Source organism: Durio zibethinus, chromosome 14, assembly GCF_047325235.1.
Source record: "Durio zibethinus cultivar Kanyao isolate XHJ-2024 chromosome 14, ASM4732523v1, whole genome shotgun sequence".
Taxonomy (NCBI): Eukaryota; Viridiplantae; Streptophyta; class Magnoliopsida; order Malvales; family Malvaceae; genus Durio; species Durio zibethinus.
Window position 1 is genome coordinate 2,657,786 of NC_143175.1, and position 15,900 is coordinate 2,673,685.

General features: G+C 30.4%; 2 protein-coding genes across 5 annotated transcripts; one reads left to right on the top strand and one right to left on the bottom strand.

Moving 5' to 3' along the window:
* The first annotated feature begins 1,227 nt into the window (after positions 1-1,227).
* Positions 1,228-3,979, top strand: LOC111295366 (acyl carrier protein 1, chloroplastic-like). Its single transcript, XM_022888827.2, has 4 exons — positions 1,228-1,364; positions 2,073-2,183; positions 2,774-2,896; positions 3,598-3,979. Exons 1-4 carry the CDS (start codon positions 1,314-1,316, stop codon positions 3,724-3,726), a joined length of 414 nt encoding a protein of 137 aa, XP_022744562.2. The 5' UTR covers positions 1,228-1,313; the 3' UTR covers positions 3,727-3,979.
* A 308-nt stretch (positions 3,980-4,287) lies between these two features.
* LOC111295454 (putative disease resistance protein RGA3) lies at positions 4,288-8,177 on the bottom strand. Of its 4 annotated transcripts, none has more exons than XM_022888949.2 (3): positions 5,414-8,177; positions 5,127-5,165; positions 4,288-4,544 (listed from the first exon to the last, which is right to left on the bottom strand). In XM_022888949.2, the coding sequence occupies exon 1, from the start codon at positions 7,975-7,977 to the stop codon at positions 5,416-5,418; it is 2,562 nt and encodes an 853-aa protein (XP_022744684.2). In that variant the 5' UTR covers positions 7,978-8,177; the 3' UTR covers positions 4,288-4,544; positions 5,127-5,165; positions 5,414-5,415. The 4 variants fall into 4 exon arrangements, with proteins under 4 accessions (XP_022744684.2, XP_022744683.2, XP_089599271.1 ...); XM_022888948.2 differs by having other exon boundaries at positions 4,288-4,547; XM_089743145.1 differs by having other exon boundaries at positions 5,127-5,173.
* Between the last annotated feature and the right edge of the window lie 7,723 nt (positions 8,178-15,900).

The window sequence follows — 15,900 nt, forward strand, 5'->3', positions numbered from 1 at the left end:
AAATGGACGCATGTCAATTATATAACTTGATTTACGAAATTCATAAATTTCACAGTCAATATATATAAAATAATAATTTTTTATATAGTTCCTTTCCAGCCCACTATCTAGCATAAAGACAAAAAACTTTCTTATGACACTAAATAATAGTAGTATATGAGTATTTACTTCAATCTCTTTTGGTACATAAAAAAAAAAAAGAAAAAAAGACAAAGCGTTTTACATTGAGGAATTCTTACCGACTTACAGCCAAGAGGGATAAATCGAAAATATTCAAAGGAGTCTCTAAAAATATGTTGATCAATAATTAATTTAAGATCATTTAGATAAGCAATGAGATTAAAAATAATAATTATAATTATAATTAAAAATTAATAAAAAAATTATTAATAAATGATTGATTCAATCAGTTAAGATTCGTTTTTTTAGACGAAAATATATTAAGTTCGAGTATTATCGGTGATCACTTGTTAAAATCATCTCGAATGTATAATTTATAATCACTTGTCTTAGGTTGTCAGGTATGATACATCTTATCATGATCTAAGATATTGAACAAGTTATCTACCTTCAGGTTTTTCTTAAAAAAATAAAAAAATAAAAAATTTAAATCAAATGAATTTTATTAAAATTAACATTTAAATTCAATTAATAATAATGTACGATACATCTGGTCATAATCTAGGATATTGAGCAGTTTATCTACATTCAGGTTTAAAAAAAAATAAAAAATAAAAAATTTATATGAAATAAATTTTATTAAAATTAACATTGAAATTTAATTAATAATGATTAAATTTTAATTATATTATACTAAAAGTGCATTTACATCCAAATATAAATTTAATTGAATGAATTACAATGTTTTAAAAATAGAAGTACCGCAAGTGAATCAATTTCAATGATCATTTGCTAAATATTATCATCTTAATTTCATGCGTAAAATTAAAAAATTATATAATTAATGTATCAAATAATTATTTTTTTTATTTTGTTTAGGCTTTGAAGAGATAAGAACATGATTTAGCTCCGTGTATTTTCACTTTGTTTTTCAAATTGAGCCTCATTTTATTTGGATTGGGCCAGTCCAATCTTATAAATAAAATACCGTACCATACCTGCCGATATCACAAATGACAAATCACGTGAACCAGCAATCATGCAAAATTAATATAAAAAATGGAAAAACCCCAGCTATAAAAGCCATAACTCTCCAACAACCCATCTGCCCCACACTCGCTTCGTTCTCTCCGCCGTTTTAGCATTTCCTCTCATTTCTTGCCCTTTTTTTTTCTTCACTTCAGGACGCTTAAATGGCATCCATAGCTTGTTCATCAATCTCCATGCAACCTCGCCACACCCTGGTATCTATTCAATCTTTTCCTTCTTCGAATCTTTATAGCTACAGTTCATTTATTTCTTTTATTCTTTGTTAGTTGTTTTTTTCCCGATCTGTTTGTTCTTTTAGTTGGTCTTGTTCAGATTTTACCTCTTGTTTTTAGCTTTCAATCTGATGCTGATTTTCGTAGTGTTCAGAATGAGGCTTCACAGTTAATTTTGTTAATTCAAGTTCTTTCATGACTGATATGATCTGGGTAATCTGAGATCTGAAATTTTATCGTAACCAGAGGGAGCATTGTTTATATTTGCATTCCAATGAGCTTTTGTAGAGAGGAAAGCTATGGATATTCTGGGTATTGTTGGTTTTTAGTTTAAGAAGGTTTGCTGTTCTAGTTTTTGCTAAACATGATTTTCTGAGGAATTATATTTGATTTATAACATGGATTAGCATATTTGAATGACATATTGTCAAATATCATTATATAACGTTGTATTTACATTATTGATGTTTAGAGTGACTATGCATATTAATGGCACGTCTTTGGCTTTCCTTTTGGATTTTGTTTTTAATGTAGTAAAATAGGCTATGATGGTAGTGCAAAAGTAAAGTTTTTATTTTTCTTGGTATAAGGTGTTGAGATATCTTTGAAGATTGTTGTTTCTTCTAGAACTATTCTTTTTATGTGAATTATTGACTTTTTTTTTTTTTGCTGCTGAACATCTTTGAACAGGCTACAACTAGGGTTTTTGGGTTGAAATTGGTTTCATTTATGAACCAGGGAAGAAGCAGCCTCTCCTTTAGGTTGCATCCAATGCCTGCTCGCTTGCGGATTTCCTGTGCTGTATGTTCTCATTGAATGAAATGTTAATAGTTTCAAGAGTATTGGTTATTATATACCCATTGGTCGGGCCAAAGACTACACAACAGGGTTTACATTTTTGTCTTGTGTCCATTTGACCAATGACAATGAAATTAACATTGAATAGTTAATTGTATAGAAATGTTGTAATGATATGAATCCACTTGTGGACTTGCCCCTGGTAGTGTATAGACATTTTAACTATTTCTTTTCTCTTTGATATTTCTTATGTGGAGTTGTTAGAAAATATGGTTTAATTGTTTGTTTTCTCAGTTTACGCTATTATGTTGTCAACTTTAAGGGGCGTGGGGAATGGAATGGTGTGCGAGTCAATTGCTTCTAGTATCTGTTTATCTGTTGTCATTTCTGTTTGTTTCCCCACCTTGTGGTTGCATGAGGTCCTTCATATCTGCATATTCATTAATGTCATTTTTTTAAAATACTTCTTGTGCATCTTATGCAGGGTTTGTTGTAAATATGATAGTTATGATCTAGACATTTATTTAGAAATCACAGTTACACTTTTGGTTAATAACGTAATGTTGATGCCTGTGTCAAATGTAATTGGGCAGGCCAAACCAGAGACTGTGGATAAGGTATGTGAAGTAGTAAGGAAACAACTAGCTATAGCAAAAGACAAACCGGTTACCGGTGAATCAAAATTTGCTGATCTTGGAGCTGATTCTCTTGATACGGTACACTCTGACTGTTAGGTTTTTGTTCTTTTTTCGTTTTCATCTCATTACGGTAAAACTAGTGTGCATGATCAAGGAGAGCAAGCATTTGTTTGAGTTTGATGAATTTTTTTCCTATCTATTTGTTTTAGATGCCTGGGTTTATGTGTTTGGCCTTGGGATTATTACTTTTTCTCAAACCACTCTTCATTTTCTTTATCAAGATGGGCATATGCAGTTATTTTTGCTGTCCATGTTAAGCCATGCCACGCTTCTATCTTAGCTTTCCTGACAACTCTAGGTTTTGCTTTGATTGAAGCAAGAGCAGCATGTCCACTCTGGAATGTACTTTAAGGCTGTGCTTCTTCCTTAAAAGACCTAGGTTGGTGGAGGGAACATTATTGCAGGGCACAAAATGGGGCATGTCTGGGCTAAGGATGCATACGGCCAAACAAGAAAAGTTTTTTGTAGCTTTTATATTTTGGCAAACATAATAAAATTATCTTTTTGTTCTTCCCACAGCTTGAAGCCCTCTCTCCCCTCTCCTTTTGAGTTTCCTTGTTGCTTTTTGACTAACAACATTGTTTTGTTAGTTCTTCCCCAACTCTAAACTCTCTCCCACTTTACCCCTTAGATTGTTTTACCTTCTGTCAATTAGCTGTTTTTAACTTAAAGGTTTTTGCTTGTACTTCTTGTTGTAATCGGTGGAATTCCTTTTTCAGGTTGAGATTGTGATGGGACTTGAGGAAGAATTTGGAATCACTGTGGAAGAGGACAATGCTCAAAGCATCACAACTGTTCAGGATGCTGCAGATCTCATTGAAAAGCTCTGCAGCGAGAAAGGTGCCTAGAACCAATGACCTAAATCAGAAGTTCATTTGCCGATATTGATGTTACTTACTAGCTTGCAACCTCTAGAGCATTTGGCAAAATCTTGTTGTGAACTCAAGTCCATTTATTTGTTCAATCTAGGAAAACTCGTAAAGTTGTTGGGATTTTTAGTTAATTTGTGGATTTAACTTGGTGTTGTAAGTCTACGAAATACTATTTGATCTGATCGTGTGACTTTTTTAAATTGGTAGTGACTCATAGAACTTTTGTTTCCTTAAGCTGCACGTATGGGTATGTTGAGTAAAGTAGGTTTTAGCTGTGGGGTAGAGTCCCTGACAAAGGTTATATGCCCAAATCAAAAGCTTAAAATCAAAAGCTTAAAATGACGCGGGGTTGAATCTTATTGAGGTAAGATAGTCCTGAATGTCTATTAAAGTTTTTTAAAGTTTTACAACAGAAAATGATAACCAATATAATTGAGATTTAACTATCATTTTGTATAATTCAAAATCACATATATAAAAACAAAATAAGTCATTTATCTCAAGGGTTCCAACGAGAGTGGTAGACAAACAGAACACTGGAATAAATAGCCAAAGTAGATTATGCAAACAACAAAACAAACAAACGAGTTTAGGTACATCAACAAATGTTACAAATTAAACTTCCAATCTATAACCATCAAGCAAGACTTTGAAATCTGAAGCAAAACAAAGTAAAAAGCTCACACATATTTTAGAATTACAATCCACAACCTGAAATCTAATGCAAACAAACAGGGTAAAAATTTCCATGGCCTGCAAGCTTTGGCTGATTCATCCATCATGAGATCTGCTGGCTGCTGCATGCAATGGTTAAAACTTGAAATGAGTACTTAACAAAGAGAGCTGATAATTAATTACTAAATCAATAGAACATCAGAAAAAACAATATATAAATGTTTCATATCCAAATATGTGTTTAATAACAAAATTAAAATGATTAGAATTATATAGGTCCATGATAAAAATTGTTACTCTATAAAAAGAAAGTAAATAACAAAGAAAATTTTATCTTGGTTGAAAATGTTCTAAAGCTAAAGAAATTTTGCATTCTTATTTTGTATTCAAATATTACCATTTTTGGCCCTTTTGTTTTATCATTTCACACAAATTCTAATGACAATGGTTGCAATCAAATGCAACTCTAAAAGAGTGATAGATTATATTTTTTAAATACTCTACTTAAACATTGAGTTTTGTTGCTGTATGTAGAAAGAAAAAAAAATCTGGAAAAGATTTGAAAGTTTTCGACGAAATGTGGAATATACATGTGTCATCTTACTAACCCCGCTTACAAAGTCTAAAATCTTAGTAGATGGAATAATTTCTCTAATTATAATAGTTAAAGTAGATTGGTATGGCAGTAAATGAAAGCTCACCTTGTTATTCTGTGTGGAAGCTAGCTCCAAATTATATACCTGCAGTACTTGAAACAAAAAATTTTTCCCATTAAAAGTAGTTAGCTTTAAAAGATATTTAAGGCAAAAAGAAGTTTTATGTAACAACCTTAATTACACAGGAAACTCTAAATTCTTATTGTCAACGTACAACAAGTTTTTAAAGAAAGAGGAGAAAAGGCCTCGGGTGAAGATTGAAAGAAGCAAAACATGAAAGAGAGATAAGAGCAAATAAAATCTGATAGAGAATTTCAACATTTACTACATACCTCTAATCATCTATGATATCAACCTCTTGGACATGTGCAATTTTGTGCCAATCTGCACCCCCATCTCGTCGGCATCTTTCGCTCAAGATCGGACATCTTTCAATTTTTAGTTGTCTAAGTTCAGTGAGGCGATCCATTCCCTCCGGAAGAGATAACAAACTTCGGCAACGACGGATCTCAAGTTTATGAAGTGATGTGAGATTTTGTAGCCACGCTGGTAGAACCTCAAGCTTGTAACAGAATTCAATTTCTATATGCTGCAAGGTGGTAGAAGATCCTTCGAACAGCAATCGTGGCAAATATGTCAATGCAGCTAACCCCCATACTCTGAAAGTTTTAAGGCTCAAGTGAAGGTCTTTGTCTTCTTCCTCTTCCGGTTCCGTTTGTAAATTGATTTTACGACAATGAACAATGTAAAGTTCTTCTAATTTGGTTAGGAATTTCAGGCTTCGTGGCAATGAAACAAGTTTATGACAATAAAGCAGATAAAGTGTTCGAAGTGATGTCAGGCACTGCATTCCTTCAAACAAACATTTTAACTTCTCACAGTTAGCCAACTTTAAGTATTGAAGAGAACTCCAACATCCTGGTCTAATTTCTTTCAAACGCTTAGCTTCAATAGTTATTTCTAGATGTCTAAGCTCAATCAAGCTTTGCACGCGGTCAGGCAACTGCATCAAAGGAACAGCAGTCATTTTTAACGTTAGCAAGCTCCGTAGCCCATAGAAAGAACTAGGAAGTTCCCGTATTAGGCGACATCCTTTCAAGTTGAGGTATCGTAAGTGCTTCAAGGTACCAATGGAATTTGGTAAGGCCTTCAATAATGAACCACTTAAATTAAGTGCCCGTAGATGCTTGAAATTTGAGACACATAAATTGATAAAAGAGTCACCAATAGTATTTGGTTCCCTTGAAACCTTTGGCGCAATTGCCGTTCGAACATTTTTTAATTTCTTCAAAATTTGTGGAAGTTCCAGCAGCCCGTCCTCACAAAATGATAAATGTCGAGTTTTTTTGTCAACACTTTCTGTTTGGTAATTCACTGTTTTACACTCTTTTTGTAACACATCTAATCCAACATCATGGATCAAATCATGCATTTTAAATCTACAAGCAAAGAAGAAATCCTCAACCTTCTCAATGAGGCACCTTGACAGTAACTCATTCAAATATCGCCTCCCAACATCCTCCCACTCTTGCTTTTGCTTTGAATACTCAAGCAGTCCATTTGCCATCCAAAATTGGATGACATCATCACTATCATAGATTTCATCCTTTGGGTACAAGGACAAAAATGCAAAACATCGTTGCAAATGAGATGGCAAATGGTTGTAACTCAACTTCAACACTGGAAAAATACCATCTTCACCTTGCTGAAGTCTCCATATTTCATCATCTCTAACAGAGATCCATTCGGATTCTTCAGTTTCTGAACAAAGCAAGCTCCCCACTGTTCTTACTGCCAAAGGAACCCCTTTGCATTTTTTTACAATTTCTTCTCCGATTCTCATGAGATTTGGATGCCGCCTCTCATCACCATCACTAAATGCCCATTTTGCAAACAAAGTCAAACATTCTTCATGAGGGAGACCATTCAATTCATAAGGGTGAACTGAACTCATTATTGAGGCAACCTTCAAACTCCGAGTAGTCACAATGATTTTACTTTGAGCAAAGTCACCCATTGACTTCAATAAATCTCTTAACTCAATCCTTCTCCCACGATCTTCATTCCACACGTCATCTAGAACGAGCAAAAACTTCTTATCAGTCAAAAGACTTCGCAAACAAGTTTGCAAGGCCTCAACTGGTAAATCATCACATTTTTCTCGTTTGTTGATGGAGTGAATAATCAGCTTGAGCAATCTAGCAAGGGTAAATTCCTCAGAAACACAGACCCATATTTTCAATGGGAAAAGTCTAGTAACCCGATCGTCATTGCATACGAGTCGAGCGAGTGTGGTTTTCCCTAGACCCCCAATTCCAACAATGGGAATGACAGGGATGTCTCCAGCCTTACTTGGTTCCATCAAACGGTTGACGATTTTCTCTTTATCCACATCTCTACCAATGACATCAGAAGAATACACAGAAGAGTGAGTCTCCCTGAGAATAACATGTCGGTTATCGCCACCCTGTCCTAGATTAAAGCTCTTCCACTCAGTGTCAAGTTCGTCTAACCTCTGATGGATCTCTCTGATTTTATGACCCACTTTTAAAGAGGATAAAAGTGGGAAAGAGCATAAAGCCAAAAATCGTACCCTTATGCTGATGCCTGGATGATTTACGACCTGTTTCCGTAGAGCTTCACAGTGGAATTCATCAAGCACATCTTCAGCATCATAAAAGATGTCTCTGAGCTTCCACAAACAACGGCTCAACTTTTTATTCTGGTGCTGCTGCCTCTCAGCATCCAAAAGCACATCTTTAATGCCGCTCATGGTCTCCTCGAGCTTTTTCAAATCGCTTTTGACATTAAACGCCAAACGAAGTTCTTCTACAGCGAGATGGGCTATTTTCTCCAGAACTCTTTCTGCAATATTGAAGAGAAATGATTCTGCCATAATTGAACTCTAGAAGCAGGGAAACGAAAAAGAAAGGTAATGAAGCACTCAAAAATTAATTTGTTTTAAGCAATATATCGAAGTTGCCTTGGAAAAAGATAGATGAGATGCTTCTGGGGAGTGAAAAACCAGAAACTGGACAAGGAGAAAAGAAAAAGAAAGAAAGCAGTGTAGGTGGAGGCAAGAGAGAAAAATCGGACAAAGAAAAATAGAAAGATAAAGAATAAGAATTAAGTATTAAGAAAACAGAAAAGATGAGAATAAACTGAGGGGCATATGTAGAAAAAAAAAAGTGGAGGAATCGAGATTAATGTAAGAGGGTAAAGGAATAACGTTAAAATATAAAAAAAAAAAAAGAATGAATCACATTCACATTAACGTAAGAAATTTTTTTATTAAAGTAATTTAAATAAATTAATATGATGTTGAAATAAAGCTGACGTAAAGCTTCATGTCACATTGACACGTTCGTCTTGATACTGGAGCTTATGGGAATAAAGTATTTTAAAAAGTAGAACAAATTGAGGGGCATAAGTAGAAAAATAAAGGTTAGGGTGACTTGAGATTAGTGCGAAAAGATAAAATAACAAGGTTAAAATGTTAAAAGAGAATGATAATAAAGTATTTAAAAATAAAAAGAATAAGAATAAAATGAGGCGCGTAGAAAAAAAATTAAGGTGAATCCAGATCAGTGCAATAGGGTAAAAGAATAAATTTAAAATATGAAAAAAAAAGTATTCAAAACAATTTAATAAAGCTTTTATATTATTTTTAAATAATTTTTTATTTTTTATTTTTTATTAGTTAAGTTTTATAATTAAATTAATTATATATTAACATATTTTAAGATATGTAGATAATTATGTGATAAAAATATACACAACAAAAAATATAAAAAAATAAAAAATTTTCATTGAAAAAAAGTGGTTTGAAAAATTTTTTTTAATTGGTATCATAATTAAAAAATATTAAAAAAATAATACTAATATTTAAAATTAATAAAAAAATTACTTTTATGATCTTAATATTTATTGAAGGTTAGCTCAAAATTGCAAATGATTGTCATATATACATGTAAATAAAATATATGTACATTTAGTCAACTAACATGTACATTAGAGGTCGTAAAAGTATTTTCATTTTTTTGTTAATTTTGCATATGGACATCTTTTCATTCATTATTTTTTATTATTGTATCAAATAATAAATATTTTCAATTTATGTATAGTTTTAATAAAAATAACAAATTATTATTATTTATTAATAAAAAGTAATGTCTACAGATAAAATTAAAAAATGAAAATATTTACATTTATATAAAAATGAAAATATCTATATTTATATAAAAATTAATAAAAAGCAAATTAAAATAATTTTTTTAATTTTCATATAAATATATATAAATATTTCCTTTTTTATTAATTATACATACATAAATTTCCTTTTCACTAATTATTTTTTATTACATTATCAATTAATTAATCATTTTTTAATTTTTATATATGGATAAATATTTTTCTCTTTTATTAATTTTATATATAATCATGTTCTTTTTATTAATAAATAATAATATAAGAGTTTAGTTACATTGTTTTGAATAGTTTAAGGAATTTTTATATTTTAGCCAAAGTATAAGTAGGTAATGGAAAAAAAAAATAGAGCAGAAAAAGAAAAATAAGCGAAATTAATTGCAATGGCAGTTAGATGAAAATCAAAATTTGAATATTGGAAGAACAAAATAAAGAAAAAGGAAAGTTCAGTTTGGAACACGAAGTCTTTTTTTTTATTATTATTATTATTTTTTGGTCTTTTTCTCTTTGTCTTTTGAGTTTATCTTGTGTATCACTCACTTCTATTCTTCCAAATTTTCACGTCCACAAAAATCTGAGGGCAAGTTTGTAAAGTTATTATTCCTCGGCTCTTGATTTATTAGTGGAGGGATTAACTTTCTTTTTTTTTTTTTTAACATATAATAGCTTATTTTAAATAATTAAACAAATTCTTTTTTTTTTTTAACATGTAATAGCCAACAACCTCAATTCATCTAATTTAAATTAGAAATAGATTCAAACTTAAAATTTTAATCTTGAACTAATTTGAAAATAAAATAACTTAAATTTGAAATGATCAAACTTAAAAATTTTGAAATATTGATCTGAAATGATCTGAACATAAATTTAATTTTTATTTTAAAAGAAATATTAATTATAAATATAACACAAACTATTATTCTACTAATGTTTAATGACTTTAAATGATCTTTTAAAATATCTCTCTTTTTTTTTCATTTTTTCAATTTTTTTTTGTCCAAGACTTTTCTAATTATTAAATAATGAGAATTCAATTAATTTTAGAATGTTCTTAATTACTATTAAATTATATTCTAATTTAAGTACATGTTAAATATTTTAAACTTATCTTTAGTTTAATTATATATTCACATAGAGATGAATATTTTATGTTATTCCATTTAAAATAAATTAATTGTTATTATTAGCAACATATAAACTCGTAGACCTATTGTTGATATAGATTAAATGAGTCACCACGAATTTTTTTTGTTAATATGTGATTGATCACTTAACAAAATTTATCCCATTTAAAGATGAATCCAAAGATTAATTTAGGTATCTTTAAATAGTATATTATAATCCACGAAACCAAATCTTAGGTTCGATAGTGCAGTTACACGTGAGGAAGGTTATAGCACCCTCACAACTCCCTTCTAAAAGATAGTGCCAGTTTCATTTCAAATCATCTAAGCCGTAAAGTTTCTTTATAATTTTACCAACTAATTTAATTATTGAAAATTGATCTAAAAATTATTCCAATAGTTTGATACAATTAAAGATAATTTTCTTGCCTTAAGAATATTCATGGAGACTAATATCTCACTCTGAAGAGGCTCCGTCGTCGTATTCATTAGATTTTCATGTAAAAACTTTTATTTATGAAAATGAAGTTTAGAACCTTGGTCTTAAAAAATTCTCATCCAAATTCTCCAATATGTTTGTAAAATATAAAGGTTATAGAAAAATTGATAAAATAAGCTCAAAACATGCATGTTAAAAGGGTTGTGAACCAAATGATTATTTCTTTTCAAAATAAAATACCATGGCATTCTGCCCTCTTCTTCATAAGCATTTCCTCATTTTTTATTTCTTTTTCATTTCTTATAATTATCAATTTTATCTTTTCAACATTTTTCCTTTTTAAAGAGGATTCAAATGTAAATGGCTTACTACTTCTTTCTAGGTTTTTTTTTGCCCTTAAGATCTTTTGTGACCTTTGCCTTACTTTTGTGAAAGGTTTTTTTCCAAAATTTGCCTCTTAGCTTGGAGAATGATCCAAGGTGGTTTTTTTTTTCAAATGAATCGTAACAGGTTAAAAAAAGGTATGAAATGGAAAATCTTATTAATGTATGAAAGGTAAAAGAAAGATGATCATTTCTCATGTCAAATATGAATACCTTTTTTGAAGAACATAAATTGATAAAAGATGAGCTTGTTAACAGATGTTGCCGAAAACAACTTTATTTTTGCCAACCTTAACTCCTTTTGCTTCATTGATGTAATTTGATATGAATGAGTATTTAAAATTGAATCACAAATTATTAGCATCATTTTCAAAACATTCATTACTTGAAATTTGACAATGGGTAAAAAGAAAGATACGAAAAGATATACAAAAGCACAAAATAACAATTCGAATGAAAGTGGAAATGAAAATGCATCATTGCCATTTTATTGAAATGATAAAGGCAAAATGAAAGTCCAAAAAGTCCTTTAATGCTTGCAAGCAAAAACATTACTTTCAAAGAGATTCAAAAAAATGCAAGCAACCCTGTCTTTCCCTATCACCATGCCTTAATGTGATCGGGTAGAAAATTCCCCACTAACGCTTGACCTAGCTTTTTTTATCGAAGTTCAACAAGCCAGCCTTGATTAAACTTTGCAACTTATGTTTGAAAGTAGGGTAACTTTTTATCAAATGGCCCACATTCCCACAATGACACTCGTATTGGGTATTGGTATCATACCAATTGAGGTAGAGAGGTTTCAATGAGTCTAAATGGACCACTACAATAAAGTCATTCTCAATGAGCAAAGAAAATAACTTAATGTAAGACATGAGAATTTCATCAATGCATGCTCTATCTTGGTTGTTCCTTAGCCTTCTTTAATTACACACAGGGTTATCAAATTGAGATAAAGAAGCATGAATGGGTGCTTGGTGAAGGCCCGGTTGAGATCTGGATTGTAGGATTGGTTAAAATGGGTAAGGATTTGTTGAGACATTGTTTATGGTAGGGTAGAAAAAATGGTAGACCAAGTGAGGGTAATACAAGGCAAATCTTCTAACCCATTACTTCTAATAAGTCACAGTTTAAACATCTCCTTCTTTCTTCATGGATGATTTCTCTTTGTATGTGTCTCCTTCATCAAGCTTGCTATTTTGGATTGCATTCTCTATTATTTCTCTAAAAATCACCATATCTGTAAATTTTTTTATGGCATTTTCAATCATCTTATCATAATACAACACTTAAAAAGTATTAACAAATAAGACAATGGTCTCTTTTTCTATAACGAGAAGTTGAACTTAGTCGACTGCATCTTTCTACCTTAGAGCATATTCTTTAAAGCTCTTAGTAGCTTTCTTCTCCATATTTTATAATGGCATACAATCTAAGTTTAAATCTACAACATATCTATATTATGCAACTAAGCTCCTTTCACGAACGGACCTGGCTTCTATCTAGTTGAATGTACTATTTAGTGGTAAATCCTATAAGGCTATCATGAAAAATATGGATCAATAATTTAATATTATAGGCATGAGCATCCATCTTTTAACAGTATATGGTGATGTGAGTCACTGGACATGCATGTTAAAAGGGTTGCGAACCAAATGATTATTTCTTTTCAAAATAGAATACCATGGCATTCTGCCCCCTTCTTCATAAGCATTTCCTCATTTTCTATTTCTTTTTCATTTCTTATAATTATCAATTTTATCTTTTCAACATTTTTCCTTTTTAAAGAGGATTCAAATGTAAATGGCTTACTACTTCTTTCTAGGTATGTTTTTTTTTTTTTTTTGCCCTTGAGATCTTTTGTGACCTTTGCCTTACTTTTGTGAAAGGTTTTTTTCCAAAATTTGCCTCTTAGCTTGGAGAATGATCCAAGGTGGTTTGTTTTTTCAAATGAATCGTAACAGGTTAAAAAAAGGTATGAAATGGAAAATCTTATTAATGTATGAAAGGTAAAAGAAAGATGATCATTTCTCATGTCAAATATGAATACCTTTTTTGAAGAACATAAATTGATAAAAGATGAGCTTGTTAACAGATATTGCCAAAAAAAACTTTATTTTTGCCAACCTTAACTCATTTTGCTTCATTGATGTAATTTGATATGAATGAGTATTTAAATTTGAATCACAAATTATTAGCATCATTTTCAAAACATTCATTACTTGAAATTTGACAATGGGTAAAAAGAAAGATACGAAAAGATATACAAAAGATATTGAATTGAGCTTTAAAACTCTGGATTTTTTTGAGAGAATGAAAATATGACTTGTTTGATCTTACTCTCCTAATTCGTCAGCTTTTTGTTGTGTTAGAATGCCCACTTTATAGAGGAAAATGAGGAAATCGCTGTTAGGAATGCTTGGAAAATGAAAGACCATGTTTTCCTCACTTGAAACTAGTCGTTAGAGCTTGGTTGGGATGAAGGGATCGATTGATTTTGATAGGGGATCGATTGATTATTGAATTTCACTCAATTTTTTACCATTACAGTTAAGATGATCGATTGGTTTTGGTGCCCTATCGATTGGGTCAGCTGAATGATTCTAGATGACCAGTACTACCGGTTGTCTCCTATTTGCATTCTACTCACTAATTTGATTATATCTTGAGTTATACAACTCCAAATCAAAAACGATTTGAAGATTTAGAAACTAGGCTTAAAAGGGCTTTCTATCCATGTAAAATTCATCATCTAATTCATTGTATATGAATTATAATGAATATTTAAAACTACCTCTTATGCGTGTTTAGACAACTACATAGTGTCTAGTAAAAGCTCAAAACCTTTTCTAAAAGAATTTTAATTTTGATTTTGTTTATCCATTAAAAAGTAAACTCAAAGAGCTTTCCAACCATATAAAATTTAATTATTTAAACTTTATGTATTAATATAGAAAAATAAAACAATTTCAGTGTTAGAAAACTTTGTTACTGTGAAACAACTTTTTCAAGTTAATTTATTTTTTAGAACCAATATTTTCAAAATTGTATTGAGTCCAAAATGAATAAATTCACTTTAAAACAACAATTGGTCTTTCATTTAAGTTCAAATAAATAATGATTAAAGATAATTTTGATTTGAGAAATTAGAAAACATAAAATAGGTTTTTTTAAATTTTGAAAATTATATTATTTATTTAGTACTAAAATAATAAAATTTAAAAACATATACTAAATAAATTTTTTTCAAAATCTTGATCAAACTTATTTAGCTTAATATTTTATCATTTCAAAATAAAAATCAATTCAAGGCTAACATATTCTATTTTATTTTCATTTATTTATTTTTTATAAATTATTTGTCCCCCATTTTTTAGAATTTTTCTTTTATTAATCTTCCATTTTTTTCATATTTTTCACATTTTTTAATAGAATATAATGGAATTTTTTGTATTAAAATTTTTTTATAAATACTCCAATATGCTAGTAATATTTAAAAAAACTTCTCACTTAAAGATTTTATAAGAATCACTATGAGACTTTTCTTAAAATATTATTATCGAATAAAATTCCCTTTTTTTTTATTTATTAAAATTTTTACATTTTTTATTTTTTTCTTTAAATATAGGTTTATCTAAAAATTTACAAATTAAATATGTAAAGATAAATAAATGAATAATTTATCAAAAAAATTATTAAACAAAGAAAAATTACCCAAAAGGGAGTGGTCAAAACTAGTCAATGGTTCGAGCGGTCCATAAGGGTTTGCCGATCCACCAGCAGCTCATCGATAATTTTTCTATGGTTCATAAGTGGTTCAGAGTGGTTTAGCGATCCACCAGTAGTTCAACAATAGTTTTTCTATGGTTCATAAGTTGTTCGATTGAACTAATCTAGGCTAGTTAAAGGGAACCAAAATGGGTCGAGTATGTGGATCTCGGATCCGGGTCAGGTCATACATAGGTATTTTGGTGATTTTATTTTTCAATCTATAAATATCAAACTTTTTTTCAATTCGTTTCACCTATTTTTTTTTTAAATTCTTCTCTAAAAAAAATCTAAGATATTGGCCACTCCCAAACTCGAAAATCAGCACCACCACCGGTTGAATCCCAACATACACCCAAAAATCCCTCTTTCCCTTTTTTTTCTACTTTTGCACTTGGTTTCGCCAAAACTTATCTTGAAATCCTAGACCTAAACTTAAAACCATCGGTTTCAAAACCAAAATAGCCCTCATTTGCGACGCCAAACACCACCAGCTTCTAATATACTTTTTCACTAATCGAGCCCTTCCTTTAAAAAAAATTAGTCTTTAAAATCCTTCTAAACACTCTAAAACTGAAACCTACTTTTCTTCTTAGTTTCGTTGATTTCATTTTTTTGTTTTATTTTTTGTGGCTTTTTTTTTGTTGATGTTCCTCGTTCCCAAGGGATGTGTTTAATTTTTTTTTTTTTTTTACTGTTTGTTGATGGGTTTGTGGTTGAGAGAGGTAGTGGTTAATGAGTTGTTGGGTTGGCAATGAATGTTGTGAATGGTGACTTGGGGATAATGATGCTTAAGGGTCTTGGCAAAGTTGATTTTGATGTTGTATGAGTGTTTTAACAGGGCTTCTGGTGTCCAAAAGAGTGGCCTCTTCCTTTATTAAGATTACTTAGTCTTAAAA

Bases quoted from the DNA above. Each gene is read 5' to 3' on its own strand.
- LOC111295366 (XM_022888827.2), top strand. From the start codon at position 1,314: ATGGCATCCATAGCTTGTTCATCAATCTCCATGCAACCTCGCCACACC. The intron at 1,365-2,072 runs GTATCTATTCAA...ATCTTTGAACAG, and splicing joins TGCAACCTCGCCACACCCTG to GCTACAACTAGGGTTTTTGG. The intron at 2,184-2,773 runs GTATGTTCTCAT...GTAATTGGGCAG, and splicing joins GCTTGCGGATTTCCTGTGCT to GCCAAACCAGAGACTGTGGA.
- LOC111295454 (XM_022888949.2), bottom strand. From the start codon at position 7,977: ATGGCAGAATCATTTCTCTTCAATATTGCAGAAAGAGTTCTGGAGAAA.